The 15,850-nt window shown below is 42.6% G+C and overlaps 1 protein-coding gene across 1 annotated transcript in view; it reads right to left on the bottom strand.

Annotated features, from left to right (window-relative positions):
• The window catches only part of zbtb11 (zinc finger and BTB domain containing 11), a 47,054-nt gene that overhangs the window by 6,634 nt on the left and 24,570 nt on the right, over positions 1–15,850 (bottom strand). Inside the window, 6 exon segments of the mRNA XM_065009475.1 lie at positions 3,141–3,217; positions 4,346–4,427; positions 9,562–9,679; positions 13,342–13,509; positions 14,308–14,451; positions 14,454–14,541. Coding sequence (XP_064865547.1) covers positions 3,141–3,217; positions 4,346–4,427; positions 9,562–9,679; positions 13,342–13,509; positions 14,308–14,451; positions 14,454–14,541 — 677 coding nt within the window.

Genomic DNA, 15,850 nt, shown 5'->3' with positions numbered 1-15,850 from the left:
GAAAACAGCCTAACCAGGTCTTGTGTCTTGAAGACGGCTAGGCTAGCGCTAGTCAACTTCTTTCACCCATCAGTTTGGTTTGACTTGGATAGCCCATCTCTGGGGCTAGATGGGGACCGCCAATAAATATTTTAGCTGTCTCGTTAAAATAAGTTCAATATTTGTATATGAATTTCTACAATTTATAATTGGTGTGAGGTTTTTAAATATATAAAAATATTGGTCCCATGTACATTGTGTAATTTTACTAGCCCCATAGGGATATCAAATGTCAAACCGAATTGACCATGAGCATTAAAGTCAGGTTCCTTTGCAGCTGTGCTCCAAATAGATGATTACTTGAGTGCTGCCAGCTGTGGGCAGGATTGAGAAAAACTGTTACTTTCCCTTCATTCTATGACATCATTTCCCCCCCCCCGCCCCCCCCACATCATCTCACAAATCTCTGTTGACCAAAATTATCCTATTTACACTCTAGTCAATTTCTCAAAACGAGAAGTTGCTTTTTAGGGGCAGTCGCTGCCAAAACAGGTTATATCCAAGTTGAGTCCTCCAACTAACCATCAAACAGTCAAAGCGTCGATACAAATACTAAGCTCAAATCCTATTACACCAACTGGCAGGGCTTGCAAACTATCACTGCTGCGAGCTTCCCAGTGACGCGAGCTTCCCAGACGAGCTAAATGCCTTCTATGCTCGCTTCGAGGCAAGCAACACTGAACCATGCGAGAGAGCACCAGCTGTTCCGGACGACTGTGATCACGCTCTCCATAGCAGATGTGAGTTAGACCTTTAAAAACAGGTTAACATCCACAAACCAATTACCAGGAAGCGCATGTGCTGACCAGCTGGAAAGCGTCTCCACTGACATTTTCAACCTCTCCCTGTCCGAGTCTGTAATACCAACATGTTTCAGGCAGACCACCATAGACCCTGTGCCCAAGAAGGCCAAGGTAACCTGTCTAAATGACTATCGCCCCATAGCATTCCCATCTGTAGCCATGAAATGCTTTGAAAGGCAGGTCATGGCTCAAACACCATTATCCCAGACAGCCTGAACCCACTCCTATTCGCATACTGTCCCAACAGAGCCACAGATGACACAATATCTATTGCACTCCACACTGTCCTTTCCCAATTGGACAAAAGAAACATCGACGTGACAATGCTGTTCATTGAAGGCGCTTCAGAGGGTAGTGCGTATAGCCCAGTACATCACTAAAAGTGGCAGTAATAAAGCCTCTCTTGAAAAAGCCAAACCTTGACCCAGAAAATATAAAAAACTAAAATCGGTCAACTTTCTGTCCAAAAATGATGCAGAAAAATTTATCCATGCTTTTGTCACTTCTAGGTTGTATCATTACACCAGTGCTAGCCTCTCTATACTGGTTTCCTGTTAAGGCAAGGGCTGATTTCAAGGTTTTACTGCTAACCTACAAAGCATTACATCAGCTTGCTCCTACCTATCTCTCTGATTTGGTCCTGCCGTACATACCTACACGTACGCTACGGTCACAAGACGCAGGCCTCCTAATTGTCCCTAGAATTTCTAAGCAAACAGCTGGAGGCAGGGCTTTCTCCTATAGAGCTCCATTTTTATGGAACGGTCTGCCTACCAATGTCAGAGACGCAAACTCGGTCTCAACCTTTAAGTCTTTACTGAAGACTCATCTCTTCAGTGGGTCATATGATTGAGTGTAGTCTGGCCCAGGAGTGGGAAGGTGAACGGAAAGGCTCTGGAGCAACGAACCGCCCTTGCTGTCTCTGCCTGGCCGGTTCCCCTCTTTCCACTGGGATTCTCTGCCTCTAACCCTATTACAGGGGCTGAGTCACTGGCTTACTGGGGCTCTCTCATACCGTCCCTGGGAGGGGTGCGTCACCTGAGTGGTTTGAGTCACTGATGTGATCTTCCTGTCTGGATGGCGCCCCCCCCCCCTTGGGTTGTGCCGTGGCGGAGATCTTTGTGGGCTATACTCGGCCTTGTCTCAGGATGGTAGGGTGGTGGTTGAAGATATCCCTCTAGTGGTGTGGGGGCTGTGCTTTGGCAAAGTGGGTGGGGTTACATCCTTCCTGTTTGGCCCTATCCGGGGGTGTCCTCGGATGGGGCCACAGTGTCTCCTGACCCCTGCAGTAGTTTATGTGTCGGGGGGCTAGGGTCAGTTTGTTATATCTGGAGTACTTCTCCTGTTTTATACGGTGTCCTGTGTGAATTTAAGTGTGCTCTCTCTAATTCTCTATTTCTTTCTTTCTTTCTCTCTCTCAGAGGACCTGAGCCCTAGGACCATGCCTCAGGACTACCTGACATGATGACTCCTTGCTGTCCCCAGTCCACCTGGCCGTGCTGCTGCTCCAGTTTCAACTGTTCTGCCTTATTATTATTTGACCATGCTGGTCATTTATGAACATTTGAACATCTTGGCCATGTTCTGTTATAATCTCTACCCGGCACAGCCAGAAGAGGACTGGCCACCCCTCATAGCCTGGTTCCTCTCTAGGTTTCTTCCTAGGTTTTGGCCTTTCTAGGGAGTTTTTCCTAGCCACCGTGCTTCTACACCTGCATTGCTTGGGGGTTTAGGCTGGGTTTCTGTACAGCACTTTGAGATATCAGCTGATGTACGAAGGGCTATATAAATAAATTTGATTTGGGGCCGAGCCTCCTGCCATCCAGGACCTCTATACCAGGCGTTGTCAGAGGAAGGCCCCACGTCATAGACTGTTCTCTCTGCTACCGCACAGCAAACGGTAACGATGTCAGGAACCAACAGGATCCTGAACAGCTTCTACCCCCGAAAGCCATAAGATTGATAAATAGTTTAAAAAGTTAACAAAATAGCTACCTGGGCTATCTGCATTGACCCATTTTTAACTTACTATAGTTTACCACCTGTCACATCGTTCCTAGTTATATGTGCATACCTACCTCAATTAGCTCGTAGCCTGGCAGGTCAACTTGGTACCGTATATCGTTACTTATTGTGGATATATTTTATTACGTGTTTTTACTTTTCTATTATTTCTCTATTTTCCTTCTCTCTGCGTTGTCGGGAAGGACCCGTAACTAAGCATTTCACTGTTAGACCACACCGGTTGTTTACCAAGCATGTGATGAATAGAATTTGATTTCTATGGTGGTGACTTACTTGTAAGGTTCTGCCACACTGTGGGACTTCACATGGGAATACCAGTCCTTCTTCCAACTGTAACACTTCCCACATACCTGATAGAATATAACACCAAAACACAGCTGTCACACTTCCCACATACCTGATACAATATAACCCAACACAGCTATAACACTTCCCACATACCTGATAGAATATAACCCAACACAGCTATAACACTTCCCACATACCTGATAGAACACAATATAACCCAACACAGCTGTAACACTTCCCACATACCTGATACAATATAACCCAACACAGCTTATAACACTTCCCACATACCTGATAGAACACAATATAACCCAACACAGCTGTAACACTTCCCACATACCTGATAGAATATAACCCAACACAGCTTATAACACTTCCCACCTACCTGATAGAATATAACCCAACACAGCTATAACACTTCCCACCTACCTGATAGAATATAACCCAACACAGCTTATAACACTTCCCACCTACCTGATAGAATATAACCCAACACAGCTGTAACACTTCCCACATACCTGATAGAATATAACCCAACACAGCTGTAACACTTCCCACATACCCGATAGAACACAATATAACCCAACACAGCTGTAACACTTCCCTGATAGAATATAACCCAACACAGCTATAACACTTCCCACCTACCTGATAGAATATAACCCAACACAGCTGTCACACTTCCCACATACCTGATAGAATATAACCCAACACAGCTATAACACTTCCCACCTACCTGATAGAATATAACCCAACACAGCTATAACACTTCCCACCTACCTGATAGAATATAACCCAACACAGCTGTCACACTTCCCTGATAGAATATAACCCAACACAGCTGTAACACTTCCCACCTACCTGATAGAATATAACCCAACACAGCTGTAACACTTCCCACCTACCTGATAGAATATAACCCAACACAGCTGTCACACTTCCCTGATAGAATATAACCCAACACAGCTGTAACACTTCCCACCTACCTGATAGAATATAACCCAACACAGCTGTAACACTTCCCACCTACCTGATAGAATATAACCCAACACAGCTATAACACTTCCCACCTACCTGATAGAATATAACCCAACACAGCTGTAACACTTCCCTGATAGAATATAACCCAACACAGCTGTCACACTTCCCTGATAGAATAAAGCACCATTATTAATATTATTATTCCCCACCTGACACTGGAAGGGCTTGAGTCCCAGGTGTTTGTTCATGTGCTGCTGCAGGTCTTTGGCCTCAAAGAAACTCTTATCACAGCTGGAGGAGAGAAGGGGATTACAGACCAGTCAGGACGGGCACGACATCACATACTGTATGTACGTATATACTGTATGTATGTATACACACTTGAGTCTACAAAACATTAGGAACACCACCATAATATTGAGTTGCATCCCCCTTTTGCCCTCAGAACAGCCTCAATTCGTTGAGGGTATGGGGGTACGTTCCACTGGGATGTTGATCCATGTTGACTCCAATGCTTCCCACAGTTGGCTACTAGTGGATCTCTACTTCAAATAGCTCGTTCCATCTCATTGGACTGGGCTGAGACCTGGGGACTGGGCAGGCCACAGCAGTAAGCTAAATTCACGAGGAACCTATATATCCTATAGCCTACAGGGTGGAGGAACCTATAGATCCAATAGCCTACAGGGTGGAGGAACCAATATATCCAATAGCCTAGAGGGTGGAGAAACCCGCCTTCAGAGAAATCCTACGTAAATTGGACAGACTATACAAGTTACCGGGGAGAAGGTATTTCTCTCAAACAGCGGTCCCTAACTTGTTCAATAAGGTGAAAGGGGGGGGGTTCAGACAGAACTAAAGAACAGCAACAAAAATAATTGCAACCTACATGGAATCCTACACAGCCGACAACCTGACTGAAGCCTGACTGAAACCTGGCTGACAACCTGACTGACAACCTGGCTGACAACCTGGCTGACAACCTGGCTGAAGCCTGACTGACAACCTGACTGACAACCTGACTGAAGCCTGACTGAAACCTGACTGAAGCCTGACTGAAGCCTGACTGAAGCCCTGCATTCAGGATTGCTTGACTAGGGCCCTTGACAAAAATAAACAATGCTTCACAAATGTATTTAAATCCTTGTTAGTGAGCATTTCTCCTTTGCCAAGATAATCCATCCACCTGAATGGTGTGGGGTATCAAAAATCCTTGATCCTTACACAGGTGTACCTTGTGCTGGGGACAATAAAATGTGCGGTTTTGTCACACGTCTCAAGTTTTGAGGGAGCGTGCAATTGGCATGCTGACTGCAGGAATGTCCACCAGAGTTGTCGCCAGAGAATTTAATGTTAATTTCTCTACCATAAGCCACCTCCAACATCGTTTTAGAGAATTTGGCAGTAGGTCCAACCGGCCTCACAACGTGTAACCACGCCAGCCCAGGACCTCCACGTCCGGCTTCTTCACCTGCGGGATCGTCTGAGACAGACCTCCCAGACAGCTGATGAAACTGTGGGTTTTGCACAACCAAATAATTTCTGCACAAGCTGTCAGAAACCCTCTCAGGGAAGCTCATCTGCTCGTCGTCCTCACCAGGGTCTTGACCTGACTGCAGTTTAGCGTCGTAACTTACTTCAGTGGGCAAAATGCTCACCTTCGATGGCCACTGGCCTCGCTGGAGAAGTGTTCTCTTCACAATGAATCCCGGTTTCAGCTGTACTGGGCAGATGGCATCGTGTGGGCGAGTGGTTTGCTGATGATAATGGTTGTGAACAGAGTGATCCACGCCAGATACCTGGCTCATGATTTCTGATCCACGCCAGATATGACTGGTTTTCTGATCCACGCCGGTGGTTTTCTGGGTTATGGTACTGGTTTTCTGGGCAGGCATAATTTATAGACAACGAACAATTGCATTTTAAAATCGCTGAAAATTTGAAAGCACAGATGCCATTGAAGAGGAGTGACAAGAATCCACAATCAACAGCCTGATCAACTCTATGCGAAGGAAATGGTGGTCACGCCAGATACTGACTGGTTTTCTGATCCACACCAGATACTGACTGGTTTTCTGATCCACGCCAGATACTGACTGGTTTTCTGATCCACGCCAGATACTGACTGGTTTTCTGATCCACGCCAGATACTGACTGGTTTTCTGATCCACGCCAGATACTGACTGGTTTTCTGATCCACGCCAGATACTGACTGGTTTTCTGATCCACGCCAGATACTGACTGGTTTTCTGATCCACGCCAGATACTGACTGGTTTTCTGATCCACGCCAGATACTGACTGGTTTTCTGATCCACACCAGATACTGACTGGTTTTCTGATCCACACCAGATACTGACTGGTTTTCTGATCCACACCAGATACTGACTGGTTTTCTGATCCACTGATACTGACTGGTTTTCTGATCCACACCAGATACTGACTGGTTTTCTGATCCACACCAGATACTGACTGGTTTTCTGATCCACACCAGATACTGACTGGTTTTCTGATCCACACCAGATACTGACTGGTTTTCTGATCCCACCAGATACTGACTGGTTTTCTGATCCCACCAGATACCGACTGGTTTTCTGATCCACGCCAGATACCGACTGGTTTTCTGATCCACGCCAGACACCGACTGGTTTTCTGATCCACGCCAGACACCGACTGGTTTTCTGATCCACGCCAGACACCGACTGGTTTTCTGATCCACGCCAGACACCGACTGGTTTTCTGATCCACGCCAGACACCGACTGGTTTTCTGATCCACGCCAGATACCGACTGGTTTTCTGATACTGACTGGTTTTCTGATCCACGCCAGATACCGACTGGTTTTCTGATCCACGCCAGATACCGACTGGTTTTCTGATCCACGCCAGATACCGACTGGTTTTCTGATCCACGCCAGATACCGACTGGTTTTCTGATCCACGCCAGATACCGACTGGTTTTCTGATCCACGCCAGATACCGACTGGTTTTCTGATCCACGCCAGATACCGACTGGTTTTCTGATCCACGCCAGATACCGACTGGTTTTCTGATCCACGCCAGATACCGACTGGTTTTCTGATCCACGCCAGATACCGACTGGTTTTCTGATCCACGCCAGATACCGACTGGTTTTCTGATCCACGCCAGATACCGACTGGTTTTCTGATCCACGCCAGATACCGACTGGTTTTCTGATCCACGCCAGATACCGACTGGTTTTTTCTGATCCGACTGGTTTTCTGATCCACGCCAGATACCGACTGGTTTTCTGATCCACGCCAGATACCGACTGGTTTTCTGATCCACTGGTTTTCTGCCAGATACCGACTGGTTTTCTGATCCACTGGTTTTCTGCCAGATACCGACTGGTTTTCTGATCCACGCCAGATACTGACTGGTTTTCTGATCCACGCCAGATACTGACTGGTTTTCTGATCCACGCCAGATACTGACTGGTTTTCTGATCCACACCAGATACTGACTGGTTTTCTGATCCACACCAGATACTGACTGGTTTTCTGATCCACACCAGATACTGACTGGTTTTCTGATCCACACCAGATACTGACTGGTTTTCTGATCCACACCAGATACTGACTGGTTTTCTGGATCCACACCAGATACTGACTGGTTTTCTGATCCACACCAGATACTGACTGGTTTTCTGATCCACACCAGATACTGACTGGTTTTCTGATCCTGACTGGTTTTCTGATCCACACCAGATACTGACTGGTTTTCTGATCCACACCAGATACTGACTGGTTTTCTGATCCACACCAGATACTGACTGGTTTTCTGATCCACACCAGATACTGACTGGTTTTCTGATCCACACCAGATACTGACTGGTTTTCTCCACACCAGATGACCTGATCCACACCAGATACTGACTGGTTTTCTGACCAGATACTGACTTTTCTGATCCACACCAGATACTGACTGGTTTTCTGATCCACACCAGATACTGACTGGTTTTCTGATCCACACCAGATACTGACTGGTTTTCTGATCCACACCAGATACTGACTGGTTTTCTGATCCACTCCCCTACCTTTTTTCTAAGGTATCTGTGACCAACAGATGTATATCTGTATTCCCAGTCATGTGAAATCCATAGATTAGGGCCCAATGAATTTATGTAAATTGTCTGATTTCCTTATATGAACTGTAACTCAGTAAACATCTGTTGCATTTATATTTTTATAACGTGTAATATATTTATAGCCTTTTAGATGTTAAAATAAACTACGCTATGTGAAATGATTGTCCATGTATAAAATGTTATTCAGATGCCCTAGCAAATACACAAACAAAATAGGCTAATTTTCTTGAATCATTCACAATATTCCATTTCCATTGGCCCGTTGTAGTATTGTTGGTTTTTATTTAGCCAATCGTACTCTAGTTAAACCAAAGATTAGAATTAAATCGTACGGAAAATATTCCGGAAAACCTAAACAGGCTACCAAATAGATGATCGTAGAGTTGCGAATGTCAATGAAACAGGCCCAGCCAGGCATATCGCTGTATTTCAAACTACAATTGCAGGAAAACATAGCTTGGAAAGCAATTGGCTACTGCTTTCAAAGAGAATGAAAAAACGAATCTGTCTTTTAGTTCTTAATTCTCAACTTAGTTGAAGGAATATTATTATTGCCACCTGCACATACGCCTCGTCTTCATCATTGGGTGAGTAGCATACGCCTCGTCTTCATCATTGGGTCAGTAGCATACGCCTCGTCTTCATCATTGAGTCAGTAGCAGTAGCATACGCCTCGTCTTCATCATTGGGTCTTCATCATTTGGTCAGTAGCATACGCCTCGTCTTCATCATTGGGTCAGTAGCATACGCCTCGTCTTCATCATTGGGTCAGTAGCATACGCCTCGTCTTCATCATTGAGTCATCATTGAGTCAGTAGCAGTCAGCATAGCACGCCTCGTCTTCATCATTGGGTCAGTAGCATACGCTTCATCATCTTCATCTTAATTTACACTGATTGAAGCTGATTTAACAAGTGACCTCAATAAGAGATCACAGCTTCCATTGGGTCAGGATACGCCTCGTCTTTCATTGGGTCAGTAGCATACGGTCATTGGGGTCTATACATTGGGTCATGGAAAGAGTCAGGTGTTCCTAATGTCTTCATCATTGGGTCAGTTTCATCTTAATTTACACTGATTGAAGCTGATTTAACAATAGCTTCCATCAGGATTCACCTGGTCAGGTCTATACCATGGAAAGAGCAGGTGCTAGCATTAGAGAGAAATACCACAGGCAATATTTCTCACACACCTCAAATAAACAGCTGACAGAGAGAAATACGGCAGGAATGAGCACACGCACACACACACACACACACACACACACACAAACCTACTTTATCCAAATGAATGTATGAGAAGAGAGAAGCAGGTTCCTTACTGACTACAGGGGAATCCGCGTACTTCAGGTCTGGGCTGGTGTCTCTTAATGTGTTTACTCAGACCAGAGGCTCGGTGGAACGACCTTCCACACTGGGTACAGAGATACTTAGATTCACCTGGAAGACATTTAACAGAGATATTACCAGACATTTAACCAGAGATATTACCAGACATTTAACAGAGATATTACCAGGCATTTAACAGGGATATTACCAGGCATTTACCAGAGATATTACCAGACATTTAACAGAGATATTACCAGACATTTAACAGGGATATTACCAGACATTTAACAGAGATATTACCAGGCATTTAACAGAGATATTACCAGAGATATTACCAGACATTTAACAGAGATATTAACAGAGATATTACCAGACATTTAACAGAGATATTACCAGACTATTAACAGAGATAATACCAGACATTTAACAGAGATATTACCAGACATTTAACAGAGATATTACCAGGCATTTAACAGACATTTACATTTAACAGAGATATTACCAGGCATTTAACACCAGAGATATTACCAGACATTTAACAGAGCATTTAACAGAGATATTACCAGATTTACAGACATTTAACAGAGATATTACCAGACATTTAACAGAGATATTACCAGACATTTAACAGAGATATTACAGACAGACATTTAACAGAGATATTAGACATTTAACAGAGATATTACCAGGCATTTAACATTTACCAGAGATATTACCAGACATTTTAACAGAGATATTACCAGGCATTTAACAGGCATTTAACAGAGATATTACCAGACATTTAACATATTACCAGGGATATTACCAGACATTTAACAGAGATATTACCAGACATTTAACAGAGATATTACCAGACATTTAACAGAGATATTACCAGAGATATACCTAGATTTAACACCAAACCAGGATTTTCTGTATTGAGGCATTTAACAGAGATATTACCAGTATGATTTAACAGAGATATTACCCATTTATATTCGCCAGAGAGCAAGGTGTTCCTAGAGATTGAGGACATTTAGATATTACACATTTAACAGAGATTTCATTTAACAGAGATATTACCAGAGATATTGCCAGACATTTAACAGAGATATTACCAGGCATTTAACAGAGATATTACCAGACATTTAACAGAGATACTGGCTCATTTAACAGAGATATTACCAGCATTTAACATGGCATTTGGATGCCTCATTTAACAGGCCATTTAACAGACATTTAACAGAGATATTACCAGGCATTTAACAGAGATATTACCAGACATTTAACAGAGATATTACCAGACATTTCTGAGACATTTAACAGAGATAGCTCATTTAACAGAGCTCAGACATTTAACAGAGTACCAGACATTTGATATACAGACATTTGTCTGAGGATTTAACAGTTGATATTGACATTTAACCTGTGATATTACCAGACATTTGAATGACATTTGGTGTCTGAGGATAATGACATTTGTATTACCAGACATTTAACCTGTACCAGACATTTACAGGTACCAGACATTTCTGAGATATTACCAGATAATGTTGTATATTACCAGACATTTAACTGTACCAGTGAATACTGGTGTCAGACATTTAACAGGATATTAATTTAACAGAGATATTACCAGACATTTGATATTGATATTACAGACATTTGATATTACCAGACATTTAACAGAGATATTACCAGACATTTGTCTACCAGAGGATACATTTGTTACCAGTATTGATATTACCTGTGACATTTGAATGACATTTAACAGAGTGTCATTTGCAGGATAATGACATTTGTACCATTTGTGAATACCAGACTGGTGTCCGAGGATAACATTTGTTGTACCATTTGAGATATTACCAGAATACTGGTACCAGACATTTGAGGATAACCAGACATTTTGTACAGACTGTGTGAATACTGCTGAGATTTCTGAGGATAATGTTGTACCGATGTGAATACTGGTGTCTGAGGATAATGTTGTACCTGTGTGAATACTGGTGTCTGAGGATAATTTGTTGTACCCATTTAACAGAGATATTACCAGACATTTGTGAATACAGACATCCGAGGATAATGTTGTACATGTGTGAATACTGGTGTCTTGGGGATAATGTTGTACCTGTGCGAATACTGGTGTCTGAGAATAATGTTGTACCTGTGTGAATACTGGTGTCTGAGGATAATGTTGTGCCTGTGTGAATACTGGTGTCTGAGGATAATGTTGTACCTGTGTGAATACTGGTGTCTGAGGATAATGTTGTACCTGTGTGAATACTGGTGTCTGAGGATAATGTTGTACCTGTGCGAATACTGGTGTCTTGAGGATAATGTTGTACCTGTGTGAATACTGGTGTCTTGAGGATAATGTTGTACCTGTGTGAATACTGGTGTCTTGAGGATAATGTTGTACCTGTGTGAATACTGGTGTCCGAGGATAATGTTGTACCTGTGTGAATACTGGTGTCTTGGGGATAATGTTGTACCTGTGTGAATACTGGTGTCTGAGGATAATGTTGTATTGTACCTGTGTGAATGTTGGTGTGAGGATAATGTTGTATTGTACCTGTGTGAATACTGGTGTCTGAGGATAATGTTGTATTGTACCTGTGTGAATACTGGTGTCTGTTGTACCTGTGTGAATACTGGTGTCTGATAATTGTACCTGTGTGAATACTGGTGTCTGAGGATAATGTTGTATTGTACCTGTGTCTGATAATGTACCTGTGTGAATCTGCTGTCTGAGGATAATGTTGTACCTGTGTGAATACTGGTGTCTGAGGATAATGTTGTACCTGTGTGAATACTGGTGTCTGAGGATAATGTTGTACCTGTGTGAATACTGGTGTCTGAGGATAATGTTGTACCTGTGTGAATACTGGTGTCTGAGGATAATGTTGTACCTGTGTGAATACTGGTGTCTGAGGATAATGTTGTACCTGTGTGAATACTGGTGTCTTGGGGATAATGTTGTACCTGTGTGAATACTGGTGTCTTGGGGATAATGTTGTACCTGTGTGAATACTGCTGTCTGAGGATAATGTTGTACCTGTGTGAATACTGGTGTCTTGGGGATAATGTTGTACCTGTGTGAATACTGCTGTCTGAGGATAATGTTGTACCTGTGTGAATACTGGTGTCTGAGGATAATTCTGTACCTGTGTGAATACCGGTGTCTGAGGATAATGTTGTACCTGTGTGAATACCGGTGTCTGAGGATAATGTTGTACCTGTGTGAATACTGGTGTCTGAGGATAATGTTGTACCTGTGTGAATATGTTGTACCTGGTGTCTGAGGATAATGTACCTGTACTGCTGTCTGTGTGAATACTGGTGTCTGAGGATAATGTTGTACCTGTGTGAATACTGGTGTCTGAGGATAATGCTGTACCTGTGTGAATACCGGTGTCTGAGGATAATGTTGTACCTGTGTGAATACTGGTGTCTGAGGATAATGTTGTACCTGTGTGAATACTGGTGTCTGAGGATAATGTTGTACCTGTGTGAATACTGGTGTCTGAGGATAATGTTGTACCTGTGTGAATACTGGTGTCTTGAGGATAATGCTGTACCTGTGTGAATACTGGTGTCTGAGGATAATGCTGTACCTGTGTGAATACCGGTGTCTGAGGATAATGTTGTACCTGTATGAATACCGGTGTCTGAGGATAATGTTGTACCTGTATGAATACTGGTGTCTGAGGATAATGTTGTACCTGTATGAATACTGGTGTCTGAGGATAATGCTGTACCTGTGTGAATACTGGTGTCTGAGGATAATGCTGTACCTGTGTGAATACTGGTGTGTTCCTCCAGACTTCTCTTACTAACAAAGGACTTGTCACAGAGCAGGCAGTGGAACTGTTTAGCAGCGTCATGTAGAGCTCTGTGCATCTTCAGGCTGTGTTTATGAGCGAAGGTCTTCCCACAGACCCTGCAGGAGTGGGGCCGTACCCCTGTGGAAACAACAACAATTAGAATAACAATATCAAGGCTAGGATTCAATCCCAACACCGGCTAATAGGCATGACTGCTTTATTGACATTAAGGATTCACAACCCAGCTAATAGGCCTTACCGCTTTAAAAAGGCAACTTCAAATTGAGGTGATATATGCTGTTTTCTGTGATTGCAGGAACATTGCCTTTAAAAGGCCAGAAGCCTATAACCCGCCATAGAATAGAATCCTTAAAATCAATAATAATAAGAGGCCACGTCAACGCAGAATTCTACATTTCTCACACAGAAACAAATATATTTAACGATCTTGCTGCATTGCGTAAACGCAGATGTAAAATGTTTCTCATTGTAATTTCTGCTCGACTTCAGACTAAGTTTGTGCTTCAGGGTTGAGTTTCTCCAATCAGACGAGAAACCTTCGCTCTCGTCGTCAGACCAATCAAATTCCCGCGTTCACAAACAGGCATTCGATCAGCTGACCTCGCTCTGACCAATAGCAGAGAGGAAGAGATGATAGTAAAACTACCAGAGAAAAGTAACTAAATTAAAAGGCAAGATTAATTTTAAGATTAAGTTGAAACATTAGGAAATGTAGCTGCAGTATTTTGATAGTAAACATAAGAAAATTCCCTCATCAACAAAACATTATTATTAAAGCCCAGACGAAATGGTTTAAAAACAGATGTTCTTTTGATGGTTTGGGTTTTGAAAATGCTGATTTCGGGAAAGCTTAACGTGATAACAACAACAGATTTAAACAGGCGCTTTACCACCTGAGAGCTGGGGTTGACTGACCAGTGTGGTTGAGCATGTGGATCCTCAGAGAGTACAGCTTAGGGAGAGTCTTTCCACAGATGTCACAGACAAACTCTCTCTTGGTGCGTCCCTTGGTCCTGCCGTCCACCTCGAGGCCCTCCTCGCCGTGGGGTTGGGGACCCTGACCAGGGTCGGCCTCTGACTCTTCTGGTGCTTGTGTCTGGCCAGATGGGCCCTCAGAGAGGCAGCGTACTGAAACTCCTTGTTACATAACTAGAGAAAGAAGAAGTGTAGTCAGCATTGCAGTCTGGTGAGACCACACAGCAGGGATCGTCAACTAGATTCAGCCGCGGGACCAATTTGACTCGAGCGGATGGTCGGGTGGGGAGAACATAATTACAAATAATTTGTTAAACTGAGAATTTAATGCGAAAAGCCCAAAACATAATAATTTCAAACCTTGCTTACGTTTGTATACGATCACATACCCTGAGTGACGAATTGAGGCTGTTCTGAGGGCAAAAGGGAGGTTTCAAACTCAATATTAGGAAGGGGTCTAGCTAGTATCACAAAGATAACGTTATCAACCAAGGCCTGTTTCCAACGCGAATGAAAGACTACCTGGGGTAAGGATGTGATGGTGTTACTGTACATAAGTCATTGAGAGCTCCATGGTGTAAACGAACCAATTACTGCCCTCCGTAATATTACATCTCATTACTGTATATATATATATATATATTATATATATATTTATAAATATAATATATATAAATATAATATATAAGAGATTATATAAATATAATATATCAGCCAATAAGAATTTGTGTGTATATATATATATACAAATTCATATTTTTTGATGAAAAAAAGGTTTATGTATAAACCTTTTATCAAAAAATATGAATTTGTATATATAAAATCTGTTTATAAATACACACAGATATTTTACATATATACAAATTAATATTTTTTTTATCAAATAAAGGTTTATGTATAAAATATAAATATATAAAAATGTTCATATAAATGTTTTAAACCTATATATATATATAAAAACATTTTTTGTTATCGTCATATATATATATATATATACACACCTCTTTTATCCCGCTCAGAAAACTTGGGGGGCCAAATAAAATCACCCGCAGGCCACCTGTAGGGGAACCCTGGAGACAACACTATAACATCTCTGTTCACTCAGAGCTACATCATCTCTAAAGAGAGCCTGTGGCCGCCTGGAGACAACACTATAACATCTCTGTTCTGTTCATCTCAGAGCTGGAGACAACATCATCTCTAAAGAGAGGTGGCGCCTGTAGGGGAACCCTGGAGACAACACTATAACATCTCTGTTCACTCAGAGGAGACAACACTATAACATCTCTGTTCACTCAGAGCTACATCATCTCTGTTCTCAGAGCCTGTAGGGAACCCTGGAGACAACACTATAACATCTCTGTTCACTCAGAGCTACATCATCTCTAAAGAGAGGTGGACAACACTATAACATCTCTGCCTGTAGGTGGCTGCCTGGGGAACCCTGGAGACAACACTATAACATCTCTGTTCATCTCAGAGC

The sequence above is a fragment of the Oncorhynchus nerka genome, linkage group LG25 (genome assembly GCF_034236695.1).
Source record: "Oncorhynchus nerka isolate Pitt River linkage group LG25, Oner_Uvic_2.0, whole genome shotgun sequence".
Lineage (NCBI taxonomy): Eukaryota > Metazoa > Chordata > Actinopteri > Salmoniformes > Salmonidae > Oncorhynchus > Oncorhynchus nerka.
This window is presented reverse-complemented; position numbering and strand designations above follow the sequence as displayed.